This window comes from Heptranchias perlo, chromosome 4, assembly GCF_035084215.1.
Source record: "Heptranchias perlo isolate sHepPer1 chromosome 4, sHepPer1.hap1, whole genome shotgun sequence".
In the NCBI taxonomy this organism is placed as follows: Eukaryota; Metazoa; Chordata; class Chondrichthyes; order Hexanchiformes; family Hexanchidae; genus Heptranchias; species Heptranchias perlo.
In genome coordinates this window covers 106,211,832-106,232,630 of record NC_090328.1, presented here as the reverse complement: position 1 = coordinate 106,232,630, position 20,799 = coordinate 106,211,832, and the positions used below count along the sequence as shown (strand labels likewise).

Sequence of the window (20,799 nt, the reverse complement as noted above, 5' to 3'; positions counted from 1 at the left end):
GCAAAACTGTGGCAGATGGATTTCAACACAGGTAAGTGTGAGGTCATTCATTTTGGATCAAAAAAGGATCGATCTGAGTATTTTTTAAATGGAGAAACACTTGGAACAGTGGAGGTCCAAAGAGATTTAGGGTCCATATACACAGATCACTAAAATATAGTAGTCAGATACAGAAAATAATCAAAAAGGCTAGTGGAATGTTAGTCTTTATAACTAGAAAGCTGGAATATAAATGGGAGGTGGTTTCATTACAGCTATGCAAAGCCCTGGTTAGGCAAACCTCTGGAGTATTTTGTACAGTTCAGGCACCGCACCTTACAAAGGATATATTGGTTTTGGAAGAAGTGCTGCACAGATTCACCAGAATGTTACTCGGGCTCCAAGGGTTAGATTATGAGGAGAGATTACATACACTAGGCTTGTATTTCCTGGAATTTAGAAGGTTGAGGGATGATTTGATTGAGGTTTTTATGATTTTGAAAGGAATTGAAAGGGTAAATAGAGAGAAACTTTTTCCACTGGTGAGGAGTCCAGGACAAGAGGGCATTACCTTAAATTCAGAGCCAGGCCATTCAGGTGTGAAGTTAGGAAACGCTTCCTCACGCAAAGGGTGGTAGAAGTGTCGAACTCTCTCCCACGAAAGTCAGAAGATTACATAGAACGTACAGACAGAAACAGGCCATTCATCCCAAAAGATCCATGCTGGTGTTTATGCTCCACATGAGCCTCCTCCCACTCTACTTTATCTAACCCTATCAGCATATCCTATTCCTTTCTTCCTCATCTGTTTATCTAGCTTTCCCTTAAATGTATCTATGCTAGTCACCTCAACTACTCCTTGTGATAGCGAGTTCCACATTCTAACCACTCTCTGGGTAAAGAAGATCCTCCTGAATTCCCTATAGGATTCATTAGTGACTATCTTATATTTATGGCCCCTTGTTCTGGCCTACCCCACAAGTGGAAACATTTTCTCTACGTGTACCCTATCAAACCCTTTCATAATCTTAAAGACCACTATCAGGTCATCCCTCAGTCTTCTCTTTTCTATAGAAGAGACTGTCATCCCGCTCAATCTTTCCTGATAGGCATAACCGCTCAGTCTGGTATCATCCGAGTAAATCTTTTTTGCACCTTTTTATCAATATCCTTTTTATAATATGGAGACCAGAACTGTTCACAGTGCTCCAATTCCTGTGTCCAAATTGTTTATGTAAATAGTGAACAACAGTGGGCCCAGCACCAATCCTTGTGGAACACCACTTCCTGCCCTTTGCCAGTCTGAGTAACTGCCTTTAACCCCTACACTCTGTTTTCTGTTTTGTAGCCAGCTTGCTATCCATTCTGCTGCTTGTCCCCTGACTCCACATACTCAGACCTTAGTCATGAGTCGAATATGCAGTACCTTATCAAAGCCCTTTTGAAAATTCAAATATGTTATATCTACTGCATTATCCTTGTCTACCCTTTCTGTTACTTCATCAAAGAATTCAGTAAGGAAGGTCAAACTTGACCTTCCCTTTTGAAATCCATGCTGACTATTCTTTGTTTTGTTTCTTGTTTCTGGACGTTTTAGTATTATATCTTTGAGTAAAGATTCCATTATCTTTCCTCCCACCAACTTTAAGTTAATTGGTCTATAGTTCCCTGGACTTGTTCGATCTCCCTTTTTAAATATAGGAATCACATTAGCCATCCGCCAGTCCTCTGGCACTATTCCCTTTTCTAATGAATTTTAATATACGTGTAATAGTGCCTCTGCTATCTCTTCTCTAACTTCTCTTAATATGCACGGATGCAATCCAGTTGGACCAATGGTTTTATTCACTCTAAGTTTGATTAGTTTATCAATTATCTCCCCCCTTTTTTTTATCTTAAATGCCTTTATATCTTTTTTGATCTCTTCTTCTAATGTCATGTCTACCATGTTAGTCTCCCTGGTAAATACTGAGGCAATCTAGTTATTTACTATTTCTGCCATGTTTCAGTCATTACCTGTGAGTTTATCATGTGTATCCCTTAGTGGTCCAATGTCTATCCTGATTTTTCTTTTGTTATTGATGTGCCTGTAGAATACTTTATTATTTCTTTTTATATTCCTTCATATCTTAATTTGATAGTTTTTCTTTGCTATCCTAATTGTTTTTTGACTTATTTCCTAACTTGTTCGTATTCCCTTTTGTCATCCTATCCTTTGTTGCCTATTTGTATGACTTCTACTTTAGTTTCAATTTTGCCCTTATTTGTCTATTCATCCATGGTATGTCATTACTGGTTAGTTTGTTCTTGCATTTTAGTGGGATAAATTTCTCCTGGACTCTATTGATCATTGTTTTAAATGTTTCCCACTGCTCTTCTATTCCTTTGTCAGTGAAATTTTCCAGTTTATTTTCTCTAGTTCCATTCTCATCCCCTTAAAATCAGCTTTTTTCCAATTTATTGTTTTGGTTTTTGTCTTACTTAAGTCCTTCTCAATCTTTATCTTAAACCTTATTATGTTGTGATCACTATTGCCTAGATGTTCCTCTATACTTACTTCTCTTATCTGTTCTGGTTCATTTCCCATTACTAGATCCAGCAGTTCTTCCTCTCTTGTTGGGCTTTTTACATACTGGGTAAGAAAGGAATCCTGTACACATTGTAAAAACTCCATTCCCTCTACCCCTTTACCTACCTCTTCTTGCCAGTTTGGGAGTACTTAAAATCTCCCATGATTATTATTCTATGTCCTTTACTCATTTCACATATTTGCTTACGTATTTCTTTCTCCACCTCTTTTCCACTCTTAGGTGGTTTGTTTTATACCTCTATTAATGTGTTTGATCCCTTCATATCTTTTATTTCAATCCATATGTATTCTTTTTCTATCCTTCTGTTAGTTAATGTCCCTTGTTTCTACTGCCATTATGTTATCTCTAATTAATATGGGTATTCCACCCTCCCCCTTCTTCCTTTCCTATCCCTTCGGATTATGTTATAAGCTGCAATATTTAGTTACCAGTCCTGTTCTTTATCATAGTATGTTAAAGCACAAAAGGAGGCCATTCATCCCATCATACCTGTGCTGGATCTTTTAAAGAGCTATCCAATTAGTCCCAATCCCCTGCTCCTTCCTCATAGCCCTGTATTTTTTCCCTTCAAGTACTAATCCAATTCCTTTTTGAAAGTTATTATTGAATCTGCATCCACCGCCCTTTCAGGCAGTGCATTCCAGATCATTACAACTCGCTACTTAAAATAATGTTTCCTCATGTCGCCTTTTGTTCTTTTACCAATTTCCTTAAATCTGTGTCCTTTAGTTACCGACCCTTCTGCCACTGGAAACAATTTCTCCTTATCTGCTCCATCAAAACCGTTCATGATTTTGAACACCTCTATCAAATCTCCTCTGAACCTTCTCTGCTCTAAGGAAAACAACCCCAGCTTCCCCAGTCTATCCACATAACTGAAGTCCCTCATCCCTGATACCATTCTAGTAAATGTCCTCTGCACTCTCTCTGAGGCCTTGACATCATTCCTAAAATGTGGTGCCCAGAATTGAACACAAAACTCCAGCTGCGGTCAAACCAGTGTTTTATAAAGGTTTAGCATAACTTATTTGCTTTTGTACACTATGTTTCTATTAATAAAGCCCAGTAGCCATGTTTCAGTTATTCCTACTACATCTGGTTCCTTGCTACGAATTATTGCCTCCAGTTTGTCAGTTTTATTTTGGACACTGTGTACCATGCTGTACAGGCAGTTTAATTTGTCTTTAATAGTTGTTCCTTTTATTTTATTTTTAACAGTCCTTTTATCCTTCAGTTTTATAACTGTATTTGTTCCTTGACCATTTATATTATCTTTATTCCTTACCCTGTTCTGACCTTTACACTCATCTCCTGTTTCTTTTACCTTCAGGCTTTTGTTATTGCTACCAGATCCCTCCCCCAAACTTGCTAGTTTAAAGCCTTATGCACCGCCCTATTTATTCTTTCTGCTAGGACTTTGGTTCCATTCTAGTTTAGGTGAAGCCCATCCCAGTAGTATAGCTCCTTCCTGTCATAATACTGGTGCCAGTAAATCTGAGATTAATAGATTTTTGCTAGCCATGGGTATTAAGGGATATGGAGCCATTGTGGATAAGTGGAGTTAGGATACAGATCAGCCATGATCTCATTGAATGGCGGAATAGGCTCGATGAGCTGAATGGCCTACTCCTGTTCCTATGACAATAGATAATTTTCTTTACACAGAGGGTTGTTGGAGCATATAATACTTTGTCAGTGGTTGAGGCAGAGACCATTGCATCTTTTAAGGGGAAATTGGATAAATAGCTTGAATTGGAAGAAGGTGCAGGACTATGGAGTGAGAGTGGGGCAGTGAGATTAGTTTTGGATTGCTCTAGCATAAGCCTGGCACAGGCAGGCTAGGTTGTAAACTTATATGGTTCTCTCCCGTCTCTGATTAACAACTCCCTTGACTCAGCAACTGTGCATGAGAAATTCAGTGTATTAAACTGTGCATTGGCACATTTTCATTAACGGCAATAAGGTGAGGTGAACATGACAACTGTAGTCAAGTGACTTTCTAATTTATTTCACTTTTACTCAATTTTTTTGTGAATTTTGTTCTCTTCAAGGTGAGGAATGTTAATGCTGGGGAATAGAACTCTTTTCATTGTAAGCACCAAGCACCGTTACCTGAATTGTGGAGGAATTTTATTCCAAAAAGATTGCGGTCTCATTCTTCATTTATAATCAGTGTCTACAATTTTTATGCTTTGTTTTATTTTAACCAGTAAGACTTTACAAAGGTGTTCAGTTTGTATTTCTTTTTAATGTATAAAAGTAGTACATACTCTCCCACTCCTCCCACATATGCACACAATATCCGAAGCAAATGGGTGCCTGCTGATTGTGTTTGCAGTGACTGATCAAACAGTAATTCCTATTTAAAACTGAGGAACACTTCCAACTGTTTTCATTCATTTTAAAGGCCGAGGCTGTGAAATTGGTCAATGCCAGTAGCGCAAAACGGGCATAGAGTGAACCCATTTTCTAAACTGGGCACAGTGTAAAACGGGCTGGTATGTAACACGGGCTGGTATGTAAAATGAGCTGGTATGTAACACGGGCTGGTATGTAAAATGGGCTGGTATGTAACACGGGCTGGTATGTAAAATGGGCTGGTATGTAACATGGGCTGGTATGTAAAATGGGCTGCTATGTAACATGGGCTGGTATGTAACACGGGCTGGTATGTAAAATGGGCTGGTATGTAACACGGGCTGATATGTAAAATGGGCTATGTATTATTTTGCTATCATCCCGTTTTGCACTCCTGGCACTGACTGATTTCACCCTGAGATTTTCTTCAAAAAAAGTGCATAGAATCAATGTAAAAACCCAATAAGCACAAAAAGTGATCAAACCAAAATATATTTGTTCATAAATACTTCACTTACTCACATGTATCACAACTGTGTACTGTAGGGCAACTATTTTTATTAATCTGTGTTTATCCTATATAATCAGTTTTTAAATAAATAATATTTTTCCTAAAATTGATGTAGGAATGTTTTTCCCTGAGGTAATGAACCAGTTTAACACAAGACTGAGAAGCAGCAGCATCTGTCAACTAATAATTGCCTCTGGGACCTGTCCAAATGCTTAGTTCATAAAAGTAGCAAATCACATTTCCAGAATGGTAAAAATTAACCTTGTGCTTTCCATTATGAATTCAGACCTGCTTCTGTTAAGAACTTGATCTGAACTCAATTTGATTTCCCTTGGCATTTTCACAACATCTTAAAGTAGCCAATGTGTTGAGTGGTACAACAGTGCAGTCTGCCAGTCGGATGCAAGGTATGTTGTTTCATACGGTGAATTGGGGGAAGTAATTTGAATCAGTCCATTTCTACAAGCTTGAGTGGAATCCTTTTGTCAGGTAGATATTTTAAAAGTGTTTGATCTGGGCTTCCTTTAGGGCTCAGCTAGCAGTAACTGTGAATAGCTGACCTATAGATTGCAAAGGCCTGTGCTGAGTTACTTGATCTTGACCTGGGTGCCAGAAGGTATGCTACAATTGGCCTCAGCACCTTTGGCTTAGGAAGGGATAGTCAGCCATTCTTACCTGACTGTTATCCAGGTACTGTTGGAAAGGGCTCGTGTGTGAGCATCAGTTGAAGATAAATTTGGGCTTGGTTGCAATGCTTCACATGGTAAAATGACTTGTCAGCACACACTGTCAAGGCTTATATATGAAGAATGACTATTTGGACTCAGCACTGAAGGCTAACTGCCCTTATGGAACCTTACCTCAGGAGAGGAGGAAAGAAGGAGAGAAAACTGGGGGGAAAAGGAGAGGGAAAAAAACACAGATGATGGATAGGAATTCAGGCTAATTTGACTTCAGTTTTAAACTCATTTAAATTTTATTTATGTAAAATTTAAAAATCCTTCATCTGGCACTGCGATGGGATATCTGATTCCTGTAGTCTTGTGGCAAAATAACAGACAGCCTTGCGACAGTGCTAAGGTCTGTGTGTGTATGTCAAGATGGCAAAAATTGTTATCCATGCTCCTTAGTATAAGTGAAATCACTTCATAAATTTATAGATCATTTTTAACTAGGGTAAGAATTATGTGTAATAGCCATTACCATTATGATTTGCATATGTGGATTAAATGAATGCTTCTCCAGTATCATGCCACCTTACCCAACACCAGACATCAGTGGGACATATCACTATCACAAGGCTATTTCCCATTCCCCATCCCGCCACTAAACTACTTGGAATTAATGGATGGATGGATTTATACCATGACCTTATATACACAGAGATCATACATAATTCCTGATGAATTCAGAGTGCCAATTGACATACCAAGAGCTTATTCTTATGGTCATTACATTCTAACTGAAGCCTTCACCTGTCGATCTTCTTGTGTGATCACTGCTCATCATGTACATGGAATGTACAGGTGGCCATGCTGGGACAAAAATGGACTAAAAACACAATAAAACTTCCACGTAAAATTCAACTCATATATTATTAAAACAAATGATACCCATGAGTTATTTCGAGCCTCCAGCTAACCTTGGTGGGTCAGATGCTGTTATAAATCACATGACTTTCACTCTTTCACACCTTGGTCCTTAATTACTTTACTGCCTTATACTCACTGCCAAGACCAGTGTGCATCTCCTGCTGTCTGACCAGCTGGCCAAGCACGCTGTGTTGGGACAAAGGCTGTAACCAAGTACATCAGCTCCAAGTAAAACTCAACAATGTACTTGAAACATAAGCTTCCTGCCATTTAGTGACCCTTATAATCCTATCCTATTCCCCCGCAACTGAGCACTAGTCAGCTACAGCACACCCAAGGTGCACTGCACCTGACCTGAACCCACCTGGATTTGTGGGTTCAGGTGATTTGCATGACCTCATCATGCCACCCTCCCCCTCCATCACAGAGGCACATGCTGATGGGGGACATAATTGTTATATTTAATTCACTGTCTGAAAAATCAAGTTCCATTATGAGACTTCTCTCTCAGAAAGTTCTAGTAGCCCACAGTTTACCCACGAATGGCAATTTCCAGACCTATACTTCTGTTCTTAAAGTCCTAGCCATTTACTTCATCGGCTCGAAACATGTCAGGTCTTCATGATTAAATCCAAGTTGGCAGAATTTGAAGCTTCTTCAAGTTTTCAGTGTACTATTCAACCCTAGCCAGTCACAATGTGTATTTTAACATTATCCCTGTTTAAATTTCAGTTGAATGAATGAGGGAAAACCATAGCCAATATAAAGCTTATCAAAGTGAGGTGGTTAAAGTACAGGACACTCTCCTGAATAAGGAATGGCTTTGTACATACCAGAAAATAGACCACGGCTGGAATAATTTGTCTATTGCCGAAGCCTGGAATAAAAATTTAAAAACAACATAATCTTTGGCTTCCAGCGTGTAACAACAAAAGAAATCATGTCAATAAACTAGAAGGGACTGATGTATGCAATGCAAAACCTTCCTGCTTCTATGCATGCTAATTACTTTTTAACCCACTGTATGTGGCTTTCCATAGGGTTTGATTAAAAATAATTCCCGATATCTTCAAATGCATCAAACACATAACAAATTATGTAATGCTGTGAAAAAAAAGGGAGATCATAAACAAAACAGTTTAAACTATGGGTTAGTCAGAAATGTGAATTAACAGGAGAGGAACGTTCAAGCTTGCCCAAGGAGATTTAAGAACTGTTAAGGTTTATTTTTAAACCTCACTGTAGCTATCTGATCCAGCATGTATTAAAAGAGTGAGCTTCCTTTATCACACCAGATCACAGTTTAATTTGTTTTTTGAATATCTGCTAACGAGATTGGCATCAAATACAGACTCACTTATTTATATTTAAGGCACCAACTGTTGTGTCTGAAATGGAGCCTTTCTCTGGGAAGGTGTGCTGCTTTTTTTTTGAAAAGCAGCTACATTTTCAAATGTAATTGAAGAGGATAATGGCCCAGTTACCAAAGGGCTTGAATGATATACTGTGTTAGTATGTTGTGCTTTTTTGCTCTGAGACCTGGGCTGAAATCCAGCCCATATTGTTAAGATAAAAGTCTTATCTTTCTGTTGGTTGTAACTGGTGTCATGTGAACTAACTTTGGTGTGCTTAACACCCTGATTTGGGAAGCACAGAAATCTGGCATAATTTTGGTGGGGATTTCTCAGCCACAGAGACCTCCCATCTGAAACAGACAGGAGTGTCATCAATAAATTTCAGTTGAGGGATGGATGACATCATGGACTCAGGAAGGCCATTTTCATAGAATCATAGAATGATATAGCACAGAAGGAGACCATTTGGCCCATCGTGCCTGTGCCGGCTCTTTGAAAGAGCTATCCAATTAGTCCCACTCCCCTGCTCTTTCCCCATAGCCCTGTAATTTTTTCCCCTTCAAGTATTTATCCAATTCCCTTTTGAAAGTTATTATTGAATCTGCTTCCAACACCCTTTCAGGCAGCGCATTCCAGATCATAACAACTCGCTGCATTATTTTTTTTTTCTTTATGCCACCTCTGGTTCTTTTGCCAATTACCTTAAATTTGAGTCCTTTGGTTACGGACCCTTATGCCACTGGAAACAGTTTCCTTATTTACTCTATCAAAACCCTTCATGACTTTGAACACTTCTAACAATCCCAGCTTTTCTAGTCTCTCCACATAACTGAAGTCCCGCATCCCTGGTATCATTCTGGTAAATCTTCTCTCCACCCTCTCCAAGGCCTTGACTTCTTTTGTGACCTTTGCCTTCTTGCCCCCTCACTAACGCAACTTACTGTTCACACCCACAATGGATGGTAGAACTTCTAAGGCAGGAGATCTGAATGAAATTCAAAATGACAACAGCTCATATCAGGTATTGTCACCAGCAATAATTTCTGCTTTCCTGCAAGTCTCATTCATAGTTGTATCTGCAATGTCAGTGGAGGCAGTGTAGGCAGAAGATTTCTTAGTTTGAATTCCAACATTGAGACAACCTCCATGCATTTATTCCTGAGTGATGAGGAGGAGAAGGGGGGACATCAATAGGTATTCAGGTGGTGTAACAGAATGTAGGAAGAGGTTTTCTTGCAGAAATCCTTATCCTTCCCCACCCCACTCTTAACAGAATGTACAAGCGAAGGATACCATTCCTGGACCAAGATGCCAAGAGCCTTTTCTATAGGCCCCAGAACACCAATGGCATGGCGGTGGGGACCAGTCTTCTTCTGGACTGGGTCAGCAGAGAGGCAGATACTGAGCTGTTGCATCTGCCATAACGACAGTTGGGGCTATCGTGCAGCCAAGTGCCTTTGCACATGCAGGGACAATAAGGGTCAGCTGTAGCCTGAAACTTGGCTGCACATTCTTCCAGACATGCTTCACTGCTGACTTATGGGGTGGAGCAGTGGGTAAATATCCTCTCAAGCAGCTTATGTAGCACCAGCTCCATCTCAACAGACATCAAAAAGGATGCCAGGTGCTGAGCCGCTTAAACACTTGTGTGTGGAGTGATGCTTGCACCTAAGGTTCCCTTTACCTTCACCTTGACCTATCACTTCTTACTCCCCTGCTCCTTCAGCTTTGGCAAAGGCTACTGATGAATTGAAATGCCTTTAAGGCATCCAGAAGCATTCTGAATTCTTATTTCTGTCTAATGTCACTCACTTTTAATTGTCCCCAGCCCTTTACCTTGCTTGTCATTTTCTTCTTCTACCACTAGAGTCATCCTGAGACCACCTAAGTGTGCGCCTGGAGTTGTAAAGAATTATACAAATGTGGATTGACCGCAGAATTGAGCGCTATCTACACCTGAGATCAGGTAGGGTTTAGGCAGTGCAAATCAAATTCGAACTGATATACACCTGAAGACGAACATTGGTGTCATATCACCTTAATCCTGGTGGATTAGTGTAACAACATTAAATTAGTACTAAATTGTTTATGCCAATTCAAAAGAAATTTGAATCATAATACTTGGCAGGAACAAATCTTGGTCTAATTATGACTTTAGTGTCTGCCATTTTAAAATTCAAAAACTGAAATGTGATTTGTTAATCCCATAATAATTGGCTGAATTCGAGCTTTAGCTCATTACCAGTACTGCATTAAGCTCCTTGTTCAACTTAGATCTGAATATTGAAACTGACATTAATACAAAAAAGAATTAACGCCTGCACACGCAAAGCTTTACTTGCTGTTGTTGTGCTTTTGTCACATATCTCTGTCAACTTTTTTCCATTATTGATTCCTATGTGTGAACTGCCTATTTAAACTTGTCAAGCTGTAATTACACCCTTCCTGCCTTTAAAAGAATCATAGAATCTTACTACACAGAAGGTGGTCGTTCAGCCCATCGTACCTGTGCTGGCTCTTTGAAAGAGCTACCAACTAATCCCACTCCCATGCTTTTCCCCATAGCCCTGCAAATATTTCCTTCTCAAGTAGATATCCAATTCCTTTTTGAAAGTCACTACTGAATCTGCTTCCACCATCCTTTCAGGCAGTGCATTCCAGAACATAACAACTCACTGTGCAAAAACGGATCCCCTCATCTGCTCCCTGATTCTTTGCCAATTATCTTAAATCTGTATCCTTTGGTTACTGACCCTCCTGTTTCTCTTCATTTACTCTATCAAAACCCCACATAATTTTGAGCACCTCTATTTAATCTCTTCTTAACCTTCTCTGCTCTAAGGAGAACAAACCCAGCTTCTTTAGTCTCTCCACATAACTGAAGTCCCTCATCCCTGGTATCGTACAGGTAAATCTCCTCTCCACCCTCTCCAAGGCCTTGACATCCTTCCTAAAGTGGGGTGCCCAAAATTGGATCACATGGGGTGGCACAGTAATGCCTTGTTTCTGTATCTCTAAGCTCCTTATCCTGATCTGCAAAGAATCTTCTTTGCTGCATCGACATGTACTTCTCTGCTTCCCAAATTTTCTGAATTTTGCTATTTCATTATAAATAATGTCCCTGAAATTCCATGTGGAGCAGGGATTCTCCCGGTATCCCATCATAATTATGGCAGGAGACCAGTAGAACCCCCAAACAAATGGCAGAAACCTGATATAACCTGGTTATACCAAGTTTCCGCTATCTCTGGGGGGATTCTGCTGGTTATGACAGGAAACCAGGCGAACCTCCATGACATTTCAGAGCCAATATGAAAGGATTATATAAAAATAAGGACACAATGTAAGACTTTAATACATCTGCACATCCTGGTCCAATAATCTCGTACCCTTCAACCCTGCTTCATCTGAAGACTTCACTTGGTTTGGACTCCCTGGCCTAGAAATTGGTTCGTGCCGAATTGGGTGCATGGAACAATCCCTGTGCCGGAGCAGGTATCTACCTGATATTGAGCTTTGGGCCTCAATAGGCTGATGAGCTGCAGATACCTGCTGGGCATTCCCAGGCAGCTTGCTGGCAAAGAGGATTTTAATTTAGGGTCATTGCATCGCTGGTAGCGGCCCTCAGTTTGGTCCTGGGAGGTAGAAGTGATCGGGAAGGTGGGGGGGTGACTGGTTTAGGAGAGGAGCAATCAGGTGAGGGAGGGGCCTGAGTGGCAGTCGGCAACTGTCTTCTGTTCTGCAGTGGAGCTGGGAGGGGCACTCCTGTAACTCCCGGCTCCATATTCAGATAAGTATTTTTTTCTAAGCTTACCTTTTTGGTAGCGGCCTATAGCGGTCCCATTAAGGACTGCTGGTCAGGCCGCATGCAGATCCCATTTTCCTGAACACAACTGCACTGGCTCCATCAGATTTCTAGGCCCCTATGTGCAACACCGATTTGAGTGGTGTCTGTATGTATGTATATATATATGTAGGTATGGATAGAACGTGGCAGAGTTTGTATTTGGTGTCCCTATTGGTTTCTGTTAGTTATTCAGATGAGGAAAGAGGAGAGGGGTCTGGCTCGCATCCCTGGGGACATTTAGGTGCTTGTGCATCAATTTGTGCAGTGATACAGTGGCAGGATGCATCCATGTTTCATGCTGATCTCAGGAGATGTTTGTGCCAGCAATTAGCTTTGAGATCACAATTGGGGTTAGATGTCTCAATTTAGCTGCTTGAACATACGATATGTTTCCCATCTGCGGCTGAATTTTGACTCTAAATGATAAATACTATTGACTCAGGATTAGAGCTTATGTTAAACTAACAAAAGGGACTCTGCAAAGCCTGAATAAGATTTACTGTGAGGGGAAGCGCATAATGTGCAGCATTCATCATTGACAATCAGTCACTCATCTTCTCATTTACAAAATTATATCCTCTTATTTATTTACTATTACCACTGATAGCTTTATTGGCCTCCTATGTATTCCACAATAACTGTCTATTACAGCAAATTCCTTACAGACCTTTATTGATTTCCTATCTTCGGAGAACAGAGAAGAGGAACAATTATCACAAAAAAAAATTTCAGATGTCTATATAAAGGTCGACATTGGTTTAAGCTGTCTCCGGTGCTGTATGAAATGTGCTCTGCACCAATTAGATTAACACACAGTAGGGCCATCTTTAATCTTGTAAATACAGTATTATCCATTATGTATGTGCCCCCACAAAGAAAGCTGAAAATTATCAGGCAAGTCTTAACTTTCCCTGTGTAATGTTGATATGAGAATGGAAGTAATAGGAACCTTTGTGAACACAGTTATTCTCCTGCTGGTATTATTTTTAATTTATTCTAGGGATGTGGGTGTCACTAGCAAGGCCAGAATTTATTGCCCATTCCTAGTTGCCCTTGAAAAGGTGGTGGTGAGCCTTCTTCTTGAACTGCCGCAGTCCATGTGGTGTGAAGATACTCCCACAATGCTGGTAGGTAGGGAGTTCCAGGATTTTGACCTAGTAACAATGGAAGAACAGCAATATATGTCCAAGTCGGGATGATGTGTGACTTGGAGGGGAACTTGGAGGTGATTGTGTTCCCATGCACCTGCTGCCCTTGTCCTTCTAGGTGGTGGAGATCATGGGTTTGGGAGGTGCTGTCGAAGAAGCCTTGGTGAGTTGGTGCAGTGCATCCTGTAGATGGTACACACTGCAGCCATGGTACTCCGATGGTGGAGAGTGTGGATGTTTAAGGTGGTGGATGGGCTGCCATGGACTCCTTTGTCCTGGATGGTGTCGAGCTTCATGAGTGTTGTTGTAGCTGCACCCATCCAGGCAAAAGCACACTCCTGACTTGTGCTTTTAGGTGGTGGAAAGGCTTTGGGGAGTCAGGAGGTGAGCCACTCGCCACAGAATACCCAGCCTCTGACCTGCTCTAGAAGCCACAGCATTTATGTGGATGGTCCAGTTGAGTCTCTAGCATCCATACTCCTGTACCCATAGAAATTCCTGTATTCCACAGGAAAATTGACTGGTCAACAGACTTGGGCAGGATATTAATGAAATCCAGTAAACTACAGGGATGAGCGAATGCAAAAGAATGAGTCAGAGATAGAATGAAAGAGAGATACAATAACTCATTCATAATGAGTGAAAGTATATAACCTGTGCTCTTTTTTTTCATTGCAAATGTGAAATATTGCATTCAGCCCTCCTCTGGGCACCACTCCATGTGAAATGTGAATTTAAAATAGACCAGGGTATGTAGAATCAACACCAATTTAGCAATTTTCAGTCCCAAGGGTCCATTGAAGAAATCTAGTGGTTATGAGGTGCATTGGTCTAAGTCAGGTAAAATTATTGGATTTATTTACCATTTGACAAAATATCCTAACAATTTTATTTTTCCCAACACAATTCATATGTATATACAGAAAGCATATAGAAAATTCAGGAACAAAATGTGTATTATACAGGGAAATGCGCACTATACAATTCTGGGAGCATTGCAAAAAAGGAAATTTCTAATGCTCTCCCTTTTTCTCTGTGGAGCATCAGGGTTAGGGAGCAATGGCTAGCAGGGTACAAGGAGGGATTGCTTCAGCCAATGAAGGGGGGTAGGTTCAGCAGTTATACTGACTTATTACCAGATTGTCCCTTCCTGTCATTTGAGTCACTGTTAATAAAGGTGTAACAGTCAGAAGCTGGCCTCATCCTCTCACATTTGGTCACTGAATTTCTCTTTGGATTCCTCTATGTACAATCAAGGAGTATTTTCTGTAGCAGGAGATGACTCCAGCTATGATGTTCCAGGGCTTTTCATTTTGACAGAAAGAAGCAAATAAACAAACAACCCAAGTCAGTGTATGATAAACATATTTGTCCATTGCATGCCAGTGACAATATAGCTAAATACCTAGAACAGCAGGCTCCACCATTATAAATTAGTAATATTTGCTGCCAGTGTGCTATCAGCCTCAATATCTCCATTGTCCACTGAGGAGAAGATCATGGGACATGAATCTGGCACTATCCAATACAGTTATGGTACCATTTCTGCGTCTACATTTATAAACCATTTTTCCAGACTGTTTCATGGAGAACTGCATCTTCAACACACCTCCATTTTCCATGCATGGGTGACACGGCCAGTTCCGAACCTGGGTCCTGATAATGAGTCTCACTGGGGAAAATTTCCTCTGTTTGCTATTGTAGCAAATTCATAACTGTGTCCCCTATAAGCACAATGGAGTAGATTTTGATTTTGTGCGATAGTTTAAAATGGGTGATCGCGAGTCGGCAGTCCGTTTTACATCTCTCCCAATTTTTATTTCCATTTGAGATGTAAAACGGATTTCCGATTTACTATCACCTGTTTTACACCATTGCACAAAATCAAAATCTACCCCATTTACAATTTTGCTACATTAGCACACTGAGGAAATTTTCCCTCTTGTGCAACTATTACAGAAGTCAAGGTTTCAATCATCCTGCCTTGAGTGACCCTTTTGTCATTTGTTTTGTTTTTGTAAAACATTTTCTCTTTTTGTTTTGGAATAACTCAGCATCTGATCCCACCCCCTCTTTCTCTACATGACTTTAGGTCCGTAGACCATTCCCTGGCTTAGTGGGACAAACAACATTGATCTTAAGCCAATAATGCACTCTGTAGCTAGTCACTTCAGGTTTGTTTATGAGCCAATTGGAGTAACTCAAGTATTTAGTTGTTTCCTGATGCCCATTTATGCACCTTACAAATCAGCCTACTTTCTCTCTCACGTGCGTGAGTGCACGTGTTCATGTGTGTCCACACACAGGAACATAGCAATTGCTAGATGAAAAAAGACCAAGGTCCATCTAGTTCATCTTCCTGGTAGTCAAATAAGGTCTCACCCGTGAATCAGTGGTAGCATCTCGCCTCTGAGTCAGAAGGTTGTGGGTCTAAGTCCCACTACAGAGACTTGAGCACAAGATCTGGGCTGACACTACCGTGCAGTACTGAAGAAATGCAGCATTGTCGGAAGTGTCGTCTTTCAGATGAGGCCTTAAACCAACCTGCCCTCTCGGGTAAAAGATCCCACGGCACTATTCGAAGAATAACAGGGGAGTTCTCCCTGGTGTCCTGGCCAATATTTATCCCTCAACCAACACCTAAAACAGATTATCTGGTCATTATCACCTTGCTCTTTGTGGGACCTTGGTTGTCGCTTTTTCTACATTACAACAGTGAGTATACTTCAAAATATTACTTAATTCGCTGTAAAGCATTTTGGGACAATCTGAGGTCAAGAAAGGCGCAATATATATGCAAGTCTTTCTTTCTATGATACAATGATAATGGAGTAGTTGACTAATCATAGCAATCAATCTCTATTAATTAGTCTACAACAGACCCAGACATGATGCGAAGAAAACCCCAGTGGTGGAGAGTATTGGGAACCATAGGTCCTAAATCATCTGTTCATCTCAAGAATGCTACACTTGCCACATGTCAAGTCTCAAATTACTATACCCCAAAATATTACACCTGAAAGATTAAGTCATCTGTTCTCTCGGCAGAGGCTGACTGACATGCAGAGTCTTTCCAACATTTTCTGTTTTTGTTTTGCAATAACTCATCCTCTGTTTCCCCTCCCTCCTTTCCTTGTTGTTGACAACATTTCCTGGCTGTGAGCTTGACAATCAATCATGTGGGGTTTCCTGGCCATAGAGGAGAATGCCACTGGAACAGCACCTTCTGTTTTTCACAATTTCCTTTTTCCATGATGATGTGATATGATTCTGGTAATCCTAATTCAAACATTATTTGGAAGTCTGTAATGGTCAGTATTTACTGCATCCTCTTTAGTGCCTGTCAGCTTCCTTTTTATACTTTGACCAGTGACTGGAGCTTCAGTCACAAGGAAAGGGATTTACAAATATTTTTAGTTGACACTTAGGAATTTTAGAGGCATGGCACAGTGATTATGGGAGCGATTTTAAACCCCAAGAATGGGTGGGTTGGGAGTGGGTGGGAGTTCAAAATAGTTGTTTATTTGAGTTGCAACCGCAAAATTTTCATTCCCGGTGGGAAGCCTGTACTTTTCCGCGCCGACGTTAAACCCGGAAATAAAGCCAGGTTGAGGTCGCAACTCAAGAAACAACTATTTTCAACTCCCACCCATCCCCAACCCATCCGTTCTTGGGGTTTAAAATCATCCGCTATATCTCTGATTTGGAGTCTGGCAGTTTTACATCCAATCCCATGTGACCTAGCGGGGGATATATTGACTTATTGGCTCTTATTAAATGGGCATCTAATTTGTGGTGAGTGATTTCTGGCAGTTTTAATGAGAGAGGGGGTGTCTTCTGTGTTCCCTAATGTGTCCTTAGGGAGACTCACATGCTGGCCTACATTTTCACTCATCTGCCTTCTGCTTCATGAATACCTGAACTGTTCTGATGTCTGAAATGACCTAAAATGTTCGTCTCCTCATGCCTCGTCTTTGCCAGTGCATTCCAGCCAGAAATGTCACTAGCACCCTTCACTGCCAGATATCAATGAGATCATTGAGTCTCATAAATACTGCAGCGGTTAGCGAAGGTGATTTATGCAACCAACTGCTCCACACTGCTAAACCTGCACCAAACCTCATGTTAGGGCTATTTTAGAACATTCACCTGCTCTGAAAAATCCTTATTAATCCTCTGTATTAGAATGATTGCAAATGTAAATCCAGATCTTAAAATATACCCTTATCTCAGTGGTAGCACTCTCACCTCTGAGTCAGAAGCTTGTGGGATCAAGCCCCACTCCAGAGACTGATATTTTGCTGTAGTACTGAGGGACAGCTGCATTGTCAGAGATGCCATCTTTCAGATGAGATGTTAAACCGAGGCTCCATCTGCCCTCTCGAGTGGATGTAAACGATCCCATGGCACTATTTGAAAAAGAGTAGGGGAGTTCTTCCCGTTGTCCTGGCCCATATTTATCCCCCAACTAACATCAATAAAACAGATTATCTGATCATTATCACATTGCTGTTTGTGGGACGTTGCTGTATGCATTTTGGTTATTGTATTTACCTGCACTACAACAGTGATTACATTTCAAAAGTATTTCATTGGTTGTAAAGCAGTTTGAGACATCCTGAGGATGTACAAAGCAATATATAAATTCAAGTTCTTTCATAACAGAATTTACTTAAACATCATTGCAAGTTATGTAAAATGTGCCGAATTTCTTACAAATGTATAATTTACAATCCATTGTCTGAACTCAGGAGTGCATGCACTGTGCTTTGTCTGAAGACAGGAATGATAGCTCTGGGCATTGTCTGAACTCGGGTGTGTTAGCACTGTGCATTGTCTGAACTCAGAATATTAGCGGTGTGCATTGTCTGAACTCAGGTGTATTAGCGCTGCGTGTTGTCTGAACTTGGGAGTGTTAGTGCTATGTGTTATCGGAACTCGGGCGTGTTAGCGCTGTGCGGTGTCTGAACTCAGGAGTGTTAGTGCTGTGTATTGCCTGAACTCAGGAGTGTTAGTGCTGTGCGGTGTCTGAACTCAGGAGTGTTAGTGCTGTGTATTGCCTGAACTCAGGAGTGTTAGTGCTGTGCGGTGTCTGAACTCAGGAGTGTTAGTGCTGTGTATTGCCTGGACTGAGGAGTGTTAGTGCTGTGCGGTGTCTGAACTCAGGAGTGTTAGTGCTGTGTATTGCCTGAACTCAGGAGTGTTAGTACTGTGCGGTGTCTCAACTCAGAAGTGTTAGTGCTGTGTATTGCCTGAACTCAGGAGTGTTAGTGCTGTGCGGTGTCTGAACTCAGGAGTGTTAGTGCTGTGTATTGCCTGAACTCAGAAGTGTTAGTGCTGTGTATTGCCTGAACTCAGAAGTGTTAGTGCTGTGCGGTGTCTGAACTCAGGAGTGTTAGTGCTGTGCGGTGTCTGAACTCAGGAGTGTTAGTGCTGTGCGGTGTCTGAACTCAGGAGTGTTAGTGCTGTGCGGTGTCTGAACTCAGAAGTGTTAGTGCTGTGCGGTGTCTGAACTCAGAAGTGTTAGTGCTGTGCATTGTCTGAACTCAGGAGTGTTAGTGCTGTGTATTGCCTGAACTCAGAAGTGTTAGTGCTGTGTATTGCCTGAACTCAGAAGTGTTAGTGCTGTGCGGTGTCTGAACTCAGAAGTGTTAGTGCTGTGTATTGCCTGAACTCAGAAGTGTTAGTGCTGTGTATTGTCTGAACTCAGGAGTGTTAGTGCTGTGCGGTGTCTGAACTCAGAAGTGTTAGTGCTGTGTATTGCCTGAACTCAGAAGTGTTAGTGCTGTGCGGTGTCTGAACTCAGAAGTGTTAGTGCTGTGCATTGTCTGAACTCAGGAGTGTTAGTGCTGTGTATTGCCTGAACTCAGGAGTGTTAGTGCTGTGTATTGCCTGAACTCAGAAGTGTTAGTGCTGTGTATTGCCTGAACTCAGGAGTGTTAGTGCTGTGCGGTGTCTGAACTCAGGAGTGTTAGTGCTGTGCGGTGTCTGAACTCAGGAGTGTTAGTGCTGTGCGGTGTCTGAACTCAGGAGTGTTAGTGCTGTGCGGTGTCTGAACTCAGGAGTGTTACTGCTGTGCGGTGTCTGAACTCAGGAGTGTTAGTGCTGTGCGGTGTCTGAACTCAGGAGTGTTAGTGCTGTGTATTGCCTGAACTCAGAAGTGTTAGCGCTGTGTATTGCCTGAACTCAGGAGTGTTAGTGCTGTGCGGTGTCTGAACTCAGAAGTGTTAGCGCTGTGTATTGACTGAACTCAGGAGTGTTAGTGCTGTGCGGTGCCTGAACTCAGGAGTGTTAGTGCTGTGCGGTGCCTGAACTCAGGAGTGTTAGTGCTGTGCGGTGTCTGAACTCAGGTGTCTTAGTGCTGTGTATTGCCTGAACTCAGGAGTGTTAGTGCTGTGCGGTGTCTGAACTCAGGAGTGTTAGTGCTGTGCGGTGTCTGAACTCAGGAGTGTTAGTGCTGTGCGGTGTCTGAACTCAGGTGTCTTAGTGCTGTGTATTGCCTGAACTCAGAAGTGTTAGTGCTGTGTATTGCCTGAACTCAGAAGTGTTAGTGCTGTGTATTGCCTGAACTCAGGAGTGTTAGTGCTGTGCATTGTCTGAACTCAGGTGTCTTAGTGCTGTGTATTGCCTGAACTCAGAAGTGTTAGTGCTGTGTATTGCCTGAACTCAGAAGTGTTAGTGCTGTGTATTGCCTGAACTCAGAAGTGTTAGTGCTGTGCGGTGTCTGAACTCAGGAGTGTTAGTGCTGTGTATTGCCTGAACTCAGGAGTGTTAGTGCTGTGCATTGTCTGAACTCAGGAGTGTTAGTGCTGTGTATTGCCTGAACTCAGAAGTGTTAGTGCTGTGTATTGCCTGAACTCAGAAGTGTTAGCGCTGTGTATTGCCTGAACTCAGAAGTGTTAGTGCTGTGTATTGTCTGAACTCAGAAGTGTTAGTGCTGTGTATTGTCTGAACTCAGAAGTGTTAGTGCTGTGTATTGCCTGAACTCAGAAGTGTTAGTGCTGTGTATTGTCTGAACTCAGAAGTGTTAGTGCTGTGTATTGTCTGAACTCAGGAGTGTTAGTGCTGTGCGGTGTCTGAACTCAGGAGTGTTAGTGCTGTGCATTGTCTGAACTCAGGAGTGTTAGTGCTGTGTATTGCCTGAACTCAGAAGTGTTAGCGCTGTGTATTGCCTGAACTCAGAAGTGTTAGTGCTGTGTATTGTCTGAACTCAGAAGTGTTAGTGCTGTGCGGTGTCTGAACTCAGGAGTGTTAGTGCTGTGCGGTGTCTGAACTCAGGTGTGACAGTGCTGTGTATTGCCTGAACTCAGAAGTGTTAGCGCTGTGTATTGCCTGAACTCAGAAGTGTTCGTGCTGTGTATTGTCTGAACTCAGAAGTGTTAGTGCTGTGTATTGTCTGAACTCAGAAGTGTTAGTGC

The 20,799-nt window shown here is 41.5% G+C and overlaps 1 protein-coding gene across 1 annotated transcript in view; it reads right to left on the bottom strand.

The window, feature by feature from the left end:
- LOC137321174 (trans-2,3-enoyl-CoA reductase-like) overlaps positions 1-20,799 on the bottom strand; it is a 131,087-nt gene that overhangs the window by 15,783 nt on the left and 94,505 nt on the right. Inside the window, exon 8 of the mRNA XM_067983438.1 lies at positions 7,865-7,908. Coding sequence (XP_067839539.1) covers positions 7,865-7,908 — 44 coding nt within the window. The remainder of the gene's footprint in view (positions 1-7,864; positions 7,909-20,799) is intronic.